The sequence below is a fragment of the Rattus norvegicus genome, chromosome 1, assembly GCF_036323735.1.
Source record: "Rattus norvegicus strain BN/NHsdMcwi chromosome 1, GRCr8, whole genome shotgun sequence".
Lineage (NCBI taxonomy): Eukaryota > Metazoa > Chordata > Mammalia > Rodentia > Muridae > Rattus > Rattus norvegicus.
In genome coordinates this window covers 31,435,815-31,451,080 of record NC_086019.1, presented here as the reverse complement: position 1 = coordinate 31,451,080, position 15,266 = coordinate 31,435,815, and the positions used below count along the sequence as shown (strand labels likewise).

The 15,266-nt window shown below is 49.1% G+C and overlaps 1 protein-coding gene across 8 annotated transcripts; it reads right to left on the bottom strand.

Annotated features, from left to right (window-relative positions):
* Positions 1-602: 602 nt before the first annotated feature.
* Positions 603-14,504, bottom strand: Slc6a18 (solute carrier family 6 member 18). 8 transcript variants are annotated; one of them, NM_017163.2, is made up of 12 exons: positions 14,242-14,428; positions 12,306-12,446; positions 11,959-12,096; positions 11,024-11,205; positions 9,252-9,362; positions 8,047-8,159; positions 6,392-6,520; positions 4,435-4,591; positions 3,370-3,574; positions 2,810-2,969; positions 2,438-2,600; positions 603-1,253 (listed from the first exon to the last, which is right to left on the bottom strand). In NM_017163.2, the coding sequence occupies exons 1-12, from the start codon at positions 14,396-14,398 to the stop codon at positions 1,062-1,064; spliced, it is 1,848 nt and encodes a 615-aa protein (NP_058859.2). In that variant the 5' UTR covers positions 14,399-14,428; the 3' UTR covers positions 603-1,061. The 8 variants fall into 8 exon arrangements, with proteins under 8 accessions (NP_058859.2, XP_063141398.1, XP_006227836.1 ...); XM_063285328.1 differs by having other exon boundaries at positions 607-1,253; positions 4,435-4,672; positions 14,242-14,504; XM_006227774.4 differs by lacking the exon at positions 3,370-3,574 and adding an exon at positions 3,207-3,297 and having other exon boundaries at positions 607-1,253; positions 14,242-14,504.
* Positions 14,505-15,266: the final 762 nt, after the last annotated feature.

Below are 15,266 nucleotides of genomic sequence, written 5' to 3'. Positions count from 1 at the left end.
AGAAACCTTCATGTTTACTTTGGATTCTGGGCTAGCCCTGGAAAGATGGCTTCCAGTAGGAGCCACATTTGTACCCATATAAACCTTTCTTGCTTGAAATGTCAGTGCCATGGACAGCATCACTGTCCTTCTCCTCCCGCCCTCATCCCCCTGAAGGCACCAGGGTCTGCTGTGCCTGGGAAGTTACTGCCATCACAAAGCCACAGGTCGGTATCGATGGCAAGAAGTGAACATCCTTGCCCAAGTCCCCAAACTTCGGAGATGACTCTGGTTTTACGGTGCCAATAGAAGGAGCTGAAAACAGAACAGGAGGGAAAGGGGGGCTCTCTGAGCCCTGCTGGGATTCTGGAGCCGTGGCTGTGCTGAAAGACTGCAGAGGCCCAGTGGTGAACACATGTGAGTGAATTATCACTTTCATGAGAGAGAAAAACTAACTGTCTAAGAGCTGTTTTGTATCTTCTGGACAAGCAAACATTAGATGCTGGAAAAGTAAAGACGTCAATGTGTATGGCGAGTCAGGGTACAGTCAGTGCCTCCTCAGCTGTGACCACCTCACCCCTGTGGCAATGACTGTAGGCATGGAATACTCAGTCCTCTAATGTCTGGTATCTGCACCCGAGGGTCTCTTTATAGACATGGTAACACCAGGATAATATGGGAGGAGGAAGAAGTTTCCCACCTGTCAGGTTCCAGCTTTTCTTTGAAGACCAGCATAGGGCTGGATTTCTAAAATTAGTAATGCCAAGGCCATTCAGAGAAAAGGTTTCCACAGTCTTGCCACTGTGCCAATGAAGTACACTCGGGACAACCCAAATCTGCATGGATTCTAGGGAAAAGCCATGTCCATGCAGACGGCACCCTGTGGGACCTAGCTTCAGAGGAATGGCATCACACAGACATCCACTGGGCAATACACAATTGCCCTGAATCTATGAGTCTTCCACTATACGGAAAGCTAGGAAAGCAATAATCACGTGGTCTCAGTCGTAGACAGAGTGTAATGAGGCTGCATCGGAGTGGCACAGGTCTTCCTCCCAACCCTGATCTACCCTGGCTCTGTCTCAGCAGCCTCTGCTCTCCTGTGGCTTCAGAGCACTTTCCAGATGTGTGTTCTTCCACCTCTGTCTGTACTGGAACAGTAGCTGAGCCAGAGCAATTCCAGGGACCCACAGTGAGGGCAGGAAGGACAGGAGCACACAGGTAACCTGTACCCAGCCTGGATAGAGCTTCTCCTCTCTTGAGGGAAAATGTTCCTGTGGGAACAAAAGAGCATGCTCAGATAGATATGTGTCCTGACAGAGACCACACCACACATCTCCAAGTGGAGCCAGGCTGCTCCTTGATCACCACCGACGTAAGTGGCCACTTCACCCCCTACCCCTTCCTTCCTATAACAACAGTGTGCACATGGATTCTTGAGAAAATGAAAGAAGTTTGGTCAGAATTCCCTCTATCCCAGCCCCTCCCGAGGGTGGGAACCACCAAGAGGCCAGTTGGGTCTGCACAACTATCACTCCGGACCCCCAGCTTTCTCCTCTGTGACATGGGGACCCCACCGACCCAACTTCTGCTGCTTCTTGTGTGTCTTTGTGGGCAAGTAAAAGGTACGTCTAATGAGACAGTTCTCACGAAAACCTCTCAAGTACACAGCCTTACGTGCTGGTTTGTGCTGGGGTCTTTCTTTAGGGATGACTTGGAAAGGATTGCTGTCATAATGAGGGGGAGCACAGGTGTAGGTGAAGTTCTGAAGTGTGCATGTGTGCCTATGAGGACCAGGCAGTTGGTAAAGGACACAGCTGGAAGAGACCAGCCTGCCTTAGGAGCCTGGGCAAAGACTGAGGTCATAAAGACACCCCCTGCTCGTCACTTGTCGTCTCCCAGATAGAACATGAGTAGTTTTCGGGCTGTTTGTCCCCAGACACACTGAGACAGTGAAATGAGGCCATGTCCCTAACAAGGAGGCTAATAGGACCTATGATGTCCCTAGACCAGTGGTCCTCAGCCTTCCTAATGCCGTGACTTAGTACAGTTCCTCAGGTGGTAACCACCAACCATAAACTCACTTTTGTTGCTACGTTGTAATTTTGCTACTGTTCTGAATCATAATGTAAATATCTGTGTTCTCCAACGGTCTTAGGTGACCCTGTGAAATGTCTTTCTGGACCCCTCCTCCCAAGGGGTCATGACCCACAGGTTGAGAACAGCTGCTCTAGAGTCTAGACACCATGGGATCCACTCTCTGCTTACCAGAGCCCTTGCCTTGGAATGCCAGCAGCCTCAGCCCTTATAGCCAACCATCTTATCTACATCCCCAATTTCCCAGTTACCAGAAGTGGTCAGACCACACTGCCATATGCAGGTCATCTAAGCTGTGGGTAGTGCCTTGGGGGCTAGGTCAAACCTGAGGGATCCCCACAGCACTGTGGGAGGGACCTACATATTGGGGGTTCCAGGCCTTGTAGCTGGGTGATGACTGAGCCAGAAGGACAATGTAGGACAGGAAGATGCCAAACAGCAGCATAGGGCTCACCACCCTCCATGTCACCTGCCAGTACAGGCTGGGCCGCCGCCCAGTCATCCACTCAATGTCATCACAGAACCTGCAGAAGACACAGGCTCAGGCTTCCTTGCATGGCCTCATCGAACAGGTCATCCTTAAAATCAACAACAGTGGGCACCCTGACCCCACCCTGGATCTTAGGGTACTATCTCAGAGTATTCCCCAAGATCTGGACAGCCATGGGCACATACGCTGCACCACAAGACCACTCCCTGCCATGCCCCGGGGTGAGGCATGGGGACAGCTCACCGCTTGATCCCATAAACGTGAATGACGCCCACCACCTCCATGAAGGCGAAGATGATCAGATTCAGAGAAGCTGCAAAACTGTCAAAGATCTCCAGCCAGTAGCTTCCAGACTGCAGTGTGAAGCAAATGGCTGAGAGGAAACAGATAAAGCAGACCACCCCTGGGAACAAAGGTAAGCTGGATGAGAAACAATGGTGTGGAGGGCCAGGAGTCCCTGGACATCCCTGCCCTCAGCCCTTGCTTTCACCCCCACAGGCTGCTGTGCCAGGCAACAGGGAGGACCTGCTAACAACGGCGCTCGTAAGAGTGGGGGAAGAAACATCAGGCTCTTCCTTCCCCCTTACCCCCACTCCTATCTTCCTTCCCCCCATCCGTTCCTTCTCACTATTTCCCCAACTCGGGGGCACTGGGGCTTTGCAGACTCTAGAAGTCAGCCCGGCACAGTCTTCTCCAAGAACATGGGCCCCAGAGCTCTGCTTCCAGATGGACTGGAACAGTGGCCAGGATGGACAACGGACCAAAGTAGACAGCGGGGACAGGCCCTCCAGGCTACTACTCACCGGTCATGGTCTCCTTGGGTACACCTTTGGGTAAGATCCCCATGTCAAATAGTGGTGTGATGACACCCTCCATGTTCCCAAACATGGAGGACAGGCCCAGTGTGAACAGCATCCCAAAGAAGAGCACAGACCACACAGAAGCTCCGGGCATGTGCAAGACAGCTTCTGTGAAAACGATGAAGGCCAGGCCCGGGCCCGAGGCACTCTGCAACACAAAGTCTGTGCTGTGGACATGTACACAGCACACACCTCACATCGTAACGTGTACGCACCCATATCATGACACATGTACATACCATTACCTGTGAATGTTTCACGGTAACATGTGCCCACTCAGACATGTGTGCATAGCACCATAAAATGTGCACACCCCATGCCATGATACACGTGCCCTATAGAGTGATAGGTCTGCTCCACACTAGAACACATACATACCCTCATTGTAACACATGCACCTATACTATAATGCATGTGCACCCACACCAGTGTATACCCTGCACTGTTCATACACATACATGCCCCACACCAGGACACAGGTACACTCTCACTGAGAAGTGTGCTTGAGTCACAGCATCACATCTGTGCACCCTCTCACCCACCATGACATGTGTGTCACATACTGTGTGACGTGTACACACTCTACACTGTGACCTAAGTACATGTACATGCTTTCTGGTGTCAGAAGTGCTACCCTGCCACAGGCACACCTCAGAGAGAAGAAAGGTTTCTTTTTGAATAAGGAATATGGAACAGTTGAATAGGGAATCAATCGATGACCTCGGAATCAGAGACCAGAGCTATTGTCCTGAGAAGCTTCCCCCTGAGTGTCCATCCCTAGTCTGGTGCCTGTGGGTCCCCAGCATCCACTGGCCTCTATGACCAGGCTCTGGCTACTCCTTCCTGTTGTCATGCTGAAGTCATCCTGTCTGCCAGATGCAGGTAGTTTGAGGTGTTTTTTTTGTAGTTTCCTGTGGGAAATGTCCCCAGCCTTTTGCAGCTCTGTATGCACCCTAAGTGGCCCTGGTTTCCTAGGGACGTATCCTCCCTTCCTGTCCCTGTGGGTACCTTATCCAGGAAATCTTCCAGATGGCAGGTCTTCAGGGGAAGTCGGGCCACCCTCTCAGGCTGAGTGGCATTCAGGTACATGAGGACAGATGGGTACTCATCCCTGGAGATGCTAAGCTCTGGAAAGTCGAACTCATTGATGAGGCTCAAAATATTTCTGCAGGAGCAGGAAAAGGCCAGTGAGGACGGGACTGGATGCTCTATGATCCAGCATATGTTCCAATGTTCCAGGAAAGTTCTAGAGCAAATAGCACCCAAGTAAGAACTCCAACTTTCCTGGACCCTTTGGTGTCTCACAGATACCTCTATCTGGCCACAATTAGAAAGGCAAAGTTATTTCTACCTGTGAACCAAAAGTGGGGGCCTCTTTATGTGGGCATGAGTGAGGAGGAGGCAGATTCTCTCCTCATCAGTGAAGGATCTGGCAGTAAGCGGGTAGCCAACATTGGTATCGTCCACTTGATACTGCTTTTATGATTGTGTAAAATATAGGAGTTATAGGTCAGGTAAGACCCCCACCCCCACCCCAGATTTCTAAGAAAAGTCTGAGAAGCCCGGAGGTGAAGTGATGTCACAGTTCCTTCAGGCAGCTTCTGGGAAGACAGCATGGGAGGCTGTGAAGGCGAAGCCTAACTTGCTGTGGACACCTCAAGATGCTAGAGAGACTTGGAACTCTGCTAAGGAAAGCTGCAGGCGACAAGAAACACTAGTACAAGAGAGAGGCCATACAGCTACGGCTGACAGTGCCGTGGAAGTGGGGCTGCCAAGGCCTGTTGCAGCTCATACCATGACCATGTGTCCTGGGTACCGGACAAAGAGATGCGGGATTTCACATCTATCTCTTCTAGTTTTCAGTCATTTGATCCTTCTTTCACTATTCTCCTGATCCTCCCTTTTAGAATGAGAATGTTTCTTGTGCCGTTTGACCTTGGAAATATCTCCCTCCTTGATGTTACAGTTGCTTACAGCTAGGAGTTTGTGTTAATCTCAGAGGAGACTTTGAACTTTGGCTTTCAAGTCATGTTACAACTGTTGAGAGCTTGAGGATGCTTGGACATGGGTGCGTTTGTCATTATGAGAGAGCCGTGTGACTTGAGGGCTGAGGTGGAATGTAATGGTGGGAATAGAAAGCATCCCACAGAGGGCGTGTGTGAAATCCTAGTCTCATGGCTGGCAGTGCTGTTCGAAGGTTCTAGAAGCTTAAAGAGGAAGTCAATGACTAGAGGTGTACTCTTGGGAGAGTTTATTTCCGGATCCTTTCTGTTTCTTTTATCCCTATTCACAATGAGTTGAGGAATTTTACACACACACACCCTCCACTCCTGATGTTCTTTTGTTCTTTTTTTTTTTTTAGCTAAGGAATGAACCCAGGGCCTCGCTCTTGCTAGGCAAGGGCTCTACCCACTGAGCTAAATCCCCAACCCTATGATGTCCTTTCAGCTTCAGTATATGAGACCAAGCAAGCATGAACTGAACATCCTAAAGTTTATAATCTAAAACCATGAGGAAAATAATCCCCCTTGAAGGTTATTTCCACCAGGTAATTTTTTTTTGTCAAAGAAAAGCAGCCAATGCTTTCCTTTTCTACAACCCAGTGGCCACAGCCATTGCTCAGTTCTGTTGTAGCCTCTGCCCTCTCCATCACAGCTGTCTCTTCTGTGTCCATTTCTGTCCCATAAAGACATCTACCATTGCTTTAGGACCACCCTACTCCAGAGTCACCTTATCGCAATGCCTACTTTCCTTCCATCAGAAGAAGACTTACTCTTAGACCTCCTTCTAATCAAGTCATATTCTGAGGTTGCCAGTGGACAGGAACCCTCAGAGGACACTATTTGTCTCATTGCCCTGGAGAAAGAGGACATGCCCGTGCATTCTGTGCCTATGTGGACTCCACTGTGGCACTCACTGTGTGACAGCCTTGTCCTGTAAATCCCAGCACAGCACCTATGCTCACCTGTCCAGGCACCTCCCATAGTCATTGGATGCCTTGAACCCCATGATGGAAAAGATGGTGATGGATGCATACAGGGAGGTCATGCTGTTGACCAGGGCAATAGTCACGGCGTCCTTCTCACAATTGTTCCTGGACACAAGCACATGGCCAACATGGGACTTTCTGATTCAGAACCAGGCTTCCTACAGGAGGAAATGGAATGGTTCCTCCTTAGCACCTCTGTAACCTGAGATATGCTCACTCTGAACCTGGAGGATTGGGGAGGGGTGGTCTCACGCTCCCAGGATGACTTCAGCCTTTCCCCATACCACTGCACTATGACCTAGCTCGGGGCCACTAAGGGTCTGGGCATTCATGGGGTGGGGAGCATGAATGCAGGTTTTTAAGACTGCCTTCCAATAAGAATGCATATAGGTGCACTCTGAGTGAATTCAGGCCAGTAAGATATGACAAACACTCCTTTGGCCCCAGACTACACATCCTTCCCTAAAGAAGAGCCACTCAGAAACCTCCTCTATCCCACGGAAGAGTGGATGACCACACAAAGTTGACTTGTTAGAGTCTGTCATCGTGTGACCCAGTGGCTTAGCTCAGTAGCGCTGCAACCTGGTGTTATGCAGACTGGGTATCTGGCAGTAGCTTCTGCATGTGTAGGCATCATGGCCGTTTCAGGAGACCAGTACGTGTAACACTACATGTATGCTTTTATGGTTCATGCACATGTCATACATATTTGACTCGGCATTCTACCCATTGTGAAAGACATGTGAATACTGTCATCAAAAATGAAGTTGCTGGGGCTGGAGAGCTAGCTCAGTGGGTAAGAATACTTGCTGCTCTTGCGAAGAGCACAAGTGCAGTTCTCAGCACTCACGAACAGCACCCACAGAGCGCCAGTACCAGGAGACCTAACACTCTTCTGGCCTCTTCAGGCACCAGGCACACATGTGTGCACGCTAGGCAAAACACCCCTACACATAAAAAATACTTTAATAAAAATAAAAATAATTTTAAATATAAAAAGGTTAATAAAATTTTAAAATTAAAACAAGTCATTAAAAATGGAGCTTTCTGTCAGCCGTAGCAAAAGGGAAAACCAGAAGTCATGACAGAAGAGAGTCCATGCACAATTGTTCTCCTTGGCCACAACCTCACACAAAGGACACAAAAGAATACTTCTGCAAGAACAACTACTAATCCTGTCTGATTAACTTCTGACTGTTTATTGGCCGCTGTGTAAGAAAGCTTGTGATATCCTCATCTTCATTTGGATCTGACTGAATACATGGAACGTGCCTTCCCAGTGCAGCGCTCTGCTATTTCCAAATGGACGCCAACATTTCTGAAGCATCCTCAGTTGCTTTTGTAGCACACCCCTTGCAGCTCTGTCCAGTCTTGGATGAGCTGAATATTCTGGTAGACTTGAGTCACTGCCACCAAGGCCTAACCTGGCAACCTTTAGAGGATGCCCTGTCTTGTCTTCAGTTATACCTCAGGAAGTCTGAACAAAAGCCCTGCTCAGAATGAAAGTCTCACTTGGATTTCACACGAGTTCGCTTATCCAACAGTGTGGTTTCAAGTGGTGTGTCTATCTCAGGTTTGCTGGCTCAACACTGGAACTGTAAAGTCATCCACACCACAAACGGGCTACGTACCTGGGTTGATTGTAACTTGCGAAAGCAATATGCCCTCCGAAGGCCAGGGACAGGGAGAAGAAAATCTGGGTGGCTGCGTCCAACCACACCCGTGGATTCTGAAGAATCTTCATCTGGAATGAACGGGGTGACCTCATTATGCAGAGGGCAGATTGTACCAGTTGGTCCATCTGACTAGTCCAAAACACTTGGCATACTCGTGAGCAGGAGGGCGTGGCTTGTTCCAACATCTCACAAGTGAGCAGGCCTGGGAGTAGCATCTGACCCAGTTCTGAGGTAAGTCTGGCAAGCCCCTAACTCAAGAACTTGCAGACCTAGGGCTTTGAGATACCCTGAGGGGTCCTGGGAGCAGAATATATATATGTACATATATATGTGTATATATATGTATATATACACATACATACACATATATACATACAAATGTGTGTATGTGTGTATATATACATACACTTATATATGTGTGTATGTGGTATGTGTATATGTTCAAATATTTATGTTCATATATGCGTGTGTTCAAACATACATATATATGTTCCATTATGCGGGACATATTTTCATATATATGTGTATGTGTTCAAATATTTATGTTTAAATATGTGTTTAAATATATATGTTCATATCTATGTGTGTGTGTTCAAATGTTCCCTTATGAGGATATATATGTGTTTGTGTATATATTCAAATATTTACATTCAGATATAGGTGTTCATATATATATATATACATATGTGTGTATGTTTCTGTGTTCAAATGTACATATGTATGTTCCTTTATGAGGATATATATACATATATGTATGTATGTATGTATGTATACACACACATATATATTTGCATGTTTGTCACCATTACAGGGACTCTCGTGGACCACAACTTCACACTAAGGCCACCAAGGACAACTAATATATGTGGGCACAGGCGTCCTGAGTCTTGTAGCCCCCTGTTATGGGGAGCAGGGCAGAGTCAGTACCTGCCCCAGATGTAGGACACATGGTCCCCAGTCGGCCTCTCCCTGCTCTGCATTCCCTCCTTCATGTGCCTCCCACTCAGTTACCTACTTGCCCTCGATCAAAGTATCGCTTGCTGCATGTAGCTACGGTGCCCCTCCTAGTTCCTGTGGGAGCCCTCACCCTGCATTACCTTGGCAGCCCTTACCTACAGCATGCTGTGGCCATGATCCCCGGAGGCATAAGGTCTACTTACATTGGGAGTAAACAGGTAAGTTAGGCCCTCTGTTGCTCCGGGCAGAGTCAGACCTCTGATGAGGAAGATGGTTAGCACCAGGTAAGGAAATAGGGCTGTAAAGTAGATCACCTGAGGATAACAAGGTATGAAATGTGGCCCCTGGCAGGTGTCACAAGACAGCCTTTGTAGGAGCAGCTGGGCAGACATTCAGGGCCTGTGTTCCGGGAATCTTCTGAAACCAAGCTAGAAGTGGGTGCTTGGGAATGTGGGGTCAGGGCAAGGTCAGGTTAGTGATTTGGGCTCATGAGCAAACATCAGGTGATCAGATATACCACCATTTTCACATTTGAGCCCTGCAGATCAGTTCGGTGAGCATCGAGGTCCTAGGACACACAGGTCTCTCCCAGCAGGACCAGTTCCATAAAGAGGTGTCCTATCCTCAGCCTCCTCTTAGCGTTAGTTCTAGCCTCCCTTCCCACCTTCAGCCCTTCCTCTTTCTTTCAGTCTCTTCTCCCTCATTCCCAGCCTTTGTTCTCTTCCCCTGGCCTCCTCCTTCTCCTATCCCAGGCTCCCCTCTTCGATTCTCCCCTCCCTCTCCACAACCCACAGCCGCCTCCTCTACACTCCCCTTTCCAGCCTCCTCTTTTCTGCAATAGCCAAGGCCTCTACTTGATCCTTCTTAGGCAGCCTTGTTTCTGACCTCGTATCCTTCTGAACTCCTCTTCAAACTCTCTCAAACCCTCCTTCTAAGCCCATCAGGCACTTGCTATGTGATGGGCCCTCTCTAACCCATCCTCTTTCCCCTGGTACTCCAGATGGTCACTAGGCCCTGCCTACACCTGCCCACACTCTCCCCTCCTACACTGGCCCAGGAGAGGTCTTCAGCTGGTATTTCAGTCTTCTGTTCACTGAGTGTCCGTGTGAAAAGGACCTGCAAGGGACAATTATCTCTGGGCCTGCATAAGACCCATGACACAGACCACAGAATCTGCTGCTACATTTTCAAGAGCTTGCTGAGAACATGGCAGTCTGTGTGGACTCTGTGTAGAAGAAGGTCTGCAGCCTTCAGTCAAAGGCAGAGCCCGGATGTAAGGGTTCAAACGGGCCACCTGCACAGAACCTGCTCATGACAACACGGGAGACTTCCAAAATGGACTTCCATTCCAGAGGAGCTATGTAACCAGAAGTATCTCTGTTCTCAGTCTCTGAAAGACAATTCCCTGTTTATGGCAGAGCCTCACAATGCTTGTACTATTAACACTTTATAAACAAAAGCAGTGCCAAGCCAGGAGGAAAAAGAAGAAACAGGAGGAGGTTCTTAAAGGGACAGGATAGGTGGGGTCAGCTGGTGATGAGTAGGGGCAGGATAGGAGTGGGACAGTCACTGCTTTGGCAGCTCTGTAGCAATCCAAGGAGAACAAGTGGAACCTGCGTTCTCAGAGAAAGAGCAACAGGAGGCGTGGTTTGTCGGGACTCACAGAAGAGAAGCCGACAGAAAAGTTGATCCTAGTCATGTAACTGGTGTGAGTGGCAAAAGTGGTCAGAGTGGGATGAAAGAGACCCAATAGAATGCTTTCAACAGAAGCACACATCTGACATATACACCCAGAGGAGGGTGGACATGCTGTGTAAACGCACAGAAGAAAGCTGATCCCCATCAGATACAGGTCAGTTCCAATGCGGGCAGGACCGGGAAAAGGAAGCACTTAGTAGCCAGAGAGCAGTCAGTCTAGAAAGCATCTCTGGCACACAGGTCTCCTCGCTTGCAGTGTACGGGCAGTACAGCTCACCTTCCCCGTGCTCTCAATGCCTCTGATGACACACAGGTACACAGTTGTCCAGCAGGCCACCAGGCAGAGAAACAGCTTCCACTGGATAGTGCCTGTGTTGCTGATGTCAGACGTAATATTCAAAGTCTGCCGGTACCAGAAGTAGCTCACGGTGCCACTGCTCTGGCATTCCTGCACAAATCCTGGAGCCAAGAGCACTGTCACTGGCTAGCCACAGGGTTTGGGGTCAGTCTATACCATGGTTCATGCACTAGCCAAGAATTATAGGTGCCAATGTAGCAGGCCCTTCACAACCTGTCACTCAAGCTGTCCTTGAAAGGCCTACATGGGTTGTCTTTAACAACTCCCTTTAGGGCTCAGGAGCCGTGTGTGTGTGTGTGTGTGTGTGTGTGTGTGTGTGTGTGTGTGTGTTGCACTTGTGTGCATGGAGGGGTGGAGGGTAAAGGGTAACTTTGGGTATCATCCTTAGAAATGTCATCCATCTTCTCTGAGTCAGGGTCTTTCACTCACCAATTAGGCTAGGTTGGCTGGCCAGTGAGCCCCAGGAAACTTTGTTTTCCTATTCCCTCAGTACTGGAAATATAAGGATGCACCACAACATACAACATGAGTTCTGGGAATCAAACTCAGATGCACATGCTTGTGAGGCAAGCACTTTGCCAACTGATTTATCTCCTCATTCCCCAGGAGCCCTTTCTTGTTTCTCTTTGGGCTTCAGGGTAAGATGGAGAGCTCTACAAGAGACTAGGGGCCTCTCTGAACCAATCTGTCCAGACGGCTCTGGGCTCTGTGGGTAGTCAGAGGCCAAGAGTAGAGGTGAAGGACTGGATTTCAAATGCGCCCTGCAGAGAGAGACCTGAGCATGTGCCCTGTAGCTTGATCTGCATCTGTCCCAGTGTCACACATAGAACCTCCACGTCCCAGTGGGCTCTCACCTGTTCTGTTGAGATCCAATGGGCATGTGCTCCAGGGCAGTGGGTGTTGGAAGGAGTTGAGGAAGAACCACAGGACCCACAGGAGAATGGTGTTGTAGTACAGGCTGACCAGGAAGGACACTGAGAAGCAGCCCAGGCCTGCAGACATGGTGGTGCACCCAGGATCGGGTAGGGAATGAGTGGAACTCTTCCCTTACATATGGCCTGGCACAGTAGCTTCTGTGTCTTCCCAATAGCCTTCACCCTGTCTTCCTGCCATGTCTCTCACCATAGGTGCACCCCACAAATACAATTGAGAGGTCCCCAAGAGGCCTAAGCAGATAGCATGATATGGGAAGGAAGCATACCTACTCCACCAAGGTAGGGGGAGATGGTCTTCCATACGCCAATGCTTCCCCTCCGTAGGCGCTGGCCAATGGCAAGCTCAATGTAGAAAAGCGGGATCCCCTCAAAGACCAGGGCGATGAAGTAGGGGATGAGGAAGGCCCCTGCAAAGACACAAAGTGAGGCCATAGCTCCCAGATGCCGGTAGCATATCAGTGTAGTTAATAAAATGACACATTTAGGCTGTGCTCAGAGCAGTTTAAGTGCAGTGTGTGTGCCCAGCGTGTACTTTGGCAACATTTCCAGAAAGAGGGGCAGCAGAGGCCTCAGGAGTGACATGGGGATCCTGCCTGGACTTTAGGGCCTTTGTTTCTAATTTGTCTTAAAGGTAGTATCTTGCAGACTGAGGATATAGCCTGGCTGTTAAAATGCTCATCTTGCAAGCCATGAAGATATAAGTTGAACTCCCAGAATCCATGCAAAAATGCTGCTCATGGTTCCGCACACTTGTAATCTAAACTCTTAGGAGAGAAAGATAGGCAGATCTTGGTAGCTTGATGGACAGCTGGACAATGCCTACTTGGTAAATTTCAAGTCACTAAAAGATAGTGTGTTAAAAATCAGGTAAATGAAACATCAGCTGAGGCTGTCTGTTGGCCTGCACACATGTGTGCAGACATACACACACATATGCACTCACAGACATTCAATTTAGACTACATATCCCAGGCTGTCTCTAGAATTCACAGTGTTCCTGTCTCAGCCTTCCAAGGACATAACTGAAATGCTTTAAGAGGCCCGTTTTGAGAAGATTCAAGGCCAAGATGCCTAGCCCCATCCCAGTCACATGGAAACCCTTATGAATTGACAGAAGTCCTACTACCCTCTCCTTAGTCCTGTTTGTCTGAATTTCAAAAGGCTCTACACACCATGAATCTTGGAAGTGCTTTGTTATCAAATGGGATGGCTCTGTCTGTACTTCTATCAGCTCTTGGCCTGCTATGCACACACACACACACACACACACACACACACACACACACACACACACACACAAACACACACTTTTCACCACAGCTTTCTCTGTGCTGTTCCCCAGTCAGAACAACCAGGCCCACAAGCGCACACCCCTGTCTGCTTCTAGGCAGAAGCATAAAACTATGGTCCCTGAAAATGAAGTTCTCCATGTTGTTGCAACCAAAACAGACACCGTGGAGTAGGTAGACAGACCTGTGCATCCTGGGGACCCCAGAACTTAGAGAAGCTGAGAAATCTGAGGAACAAGTCAACCTAGTATCCCAGTTTGGCCCCACAAAGTCACAACTGTCCTATGACACCTAGGGACAAGATTAGGAGATGCCCCATGTTAGCTCTCAAGATGGTACAGCCTCTTTGTCTCCTCTGCACCCTCAGTATGGAGAGATCAGTGTGTGTGCCATGAATTTGTGGCTATGTGAAGAGAAACAAGTGCTTGAGGGAGGAAGGCTCTGTGTGTGTATGAAGGTGGGGAACTTGGGTCCTTTACTAAGTAATAAGCTCTCATAAGTAGACAGTTTAGTGGTCAACAACAAAGCGTTCACAGTACTAGGTGTCCTGCAGAAACTTTGTGCTCTCAGGGAGAGCTGCTGCCTTGGAGTGAATCATTGGTAAGGCCAAGCAGTTAGCTATAACATTACGTGAAGAACCAGGAAGAAATCAGCTCTGAGTCCAGCTGGACACCAAGGTGGTGATGGGAAACCCAGAGGCTGCTGCTTGCATCCAGAACAAAAGGTAGGATGTAGCAGGCCGCAACGGTGGAACATTCTACTCAAGAACCCCAGACGGTTGGATACCAGGATGGACTCAAAGACACTAAGCTATTCTTTGAATGAAAGCAAATCATAATTTCCAAGAAGGGAAAGTCGCCACTCAAGGGCAGGGAATGCCGCGGAGAGGGCATGGTGTGAAGAGGCAGCTTACCTCCCCCGTGGGTATGGCACAGGTAGGGGAACCGCCATATGTTCCCCAGCCCCACAGCAAAGCCGATGCAGCTCAGGAGGTACTGAAGTTTGTTGTCCCATTTGGGTCTCTCGTCCTCGATGTCCACAAGTGGGTCCATCCCTGAGGCCTGAGCCATGCTGAGTCGTCACCCTGGGAATGGCTGGGAAGGCTGGGTGTACAGTGGGCACTTTACAGCACACTACTCTAGAAGGCCCTCTGAGGAAGCTAAAGCAGTCAGCCCCTCCTTGAGGCATTTCTGCATTTATTTAAAGGAGCCCAGTTAATTGATAACTGGCATCAAGCTCCTGCCTACTGCAGAGTCCATCTTCAACACCCGCATCTCCGGGCCTACCTGAGGTTCTCTGTACCATGTGATCAGTGAGTAGCAGAGCCTGCTAGCACCACACTCAATATAGGCCGGATGCTCCCCGAGACCTGCAGGACTCCCAGAACGGGAAGTTCAATTGGCTACTAAACCCTACTTATGCTGTTACTAAGCCTGAGGTGTAGGTAGTACATGCTCACTTTCCAGAGACTCGGTAGAGCATTCCCAAAACTGTCCTCTTCCTCCAGGTAATACCTTGAAGCTTGTGGCACAAGCTTGTGGCTTGTGGACGTGGATATTAATGGTCCAAAACATAGGCCACCTGCTGCTCTTTCTGTGTTGCTCACCCACCCCAGTGGCCCAGCAGCCCAAGCTCTCTGTCGTCTTCTCTCATGAAGGTTCTTTAGATGGACTTTGAGCATACAGCCTACACCTGCTGCCTTTGCCCAGTACAGCCTGGGGTTCTTTGGCTTCTCCTACTGAGCAGCGGGTACTGCCCAGAGTGCATGCTACTGCCCAAACCACACAGCTGCTAAACTCATCCTGCTGGGCTGTCACAGGTACAGTTGCAATGAGAAGCTGACCTTGACTCCGTATGGACGTTGGATGTGGCCTTTATTCCCCTAAGACATGGAGTCAGAAGGGATCTACCATTTGCTTGATCTTGAAGCACACTTAT

Bases quoted from the DNA above. Each gene is read 5' to 3' on its own strand.
- Slc6a18 (XM_063285328.1), bottom strand. From the start codon at position 14,398: ATGGCTCAGGCCTCAGGGATGGACCCACTTGTGGACATCGAGGACGAG. The intron at 9,363-11,023 runs GTGAGCTGTACT...TGTTATCCTCAG, and splicing joins GCATTGAGAGCACGGGGAAG to GTGATCTACTTTACAGCCCT. The intron at 3,575-4,434 runs GTACCCACAGGG...TTTGTGTTGCAG, and splicing joins TGGAAGATTTCCTGGATAAG to AGTGCCTCGGGCCCGGGCCT.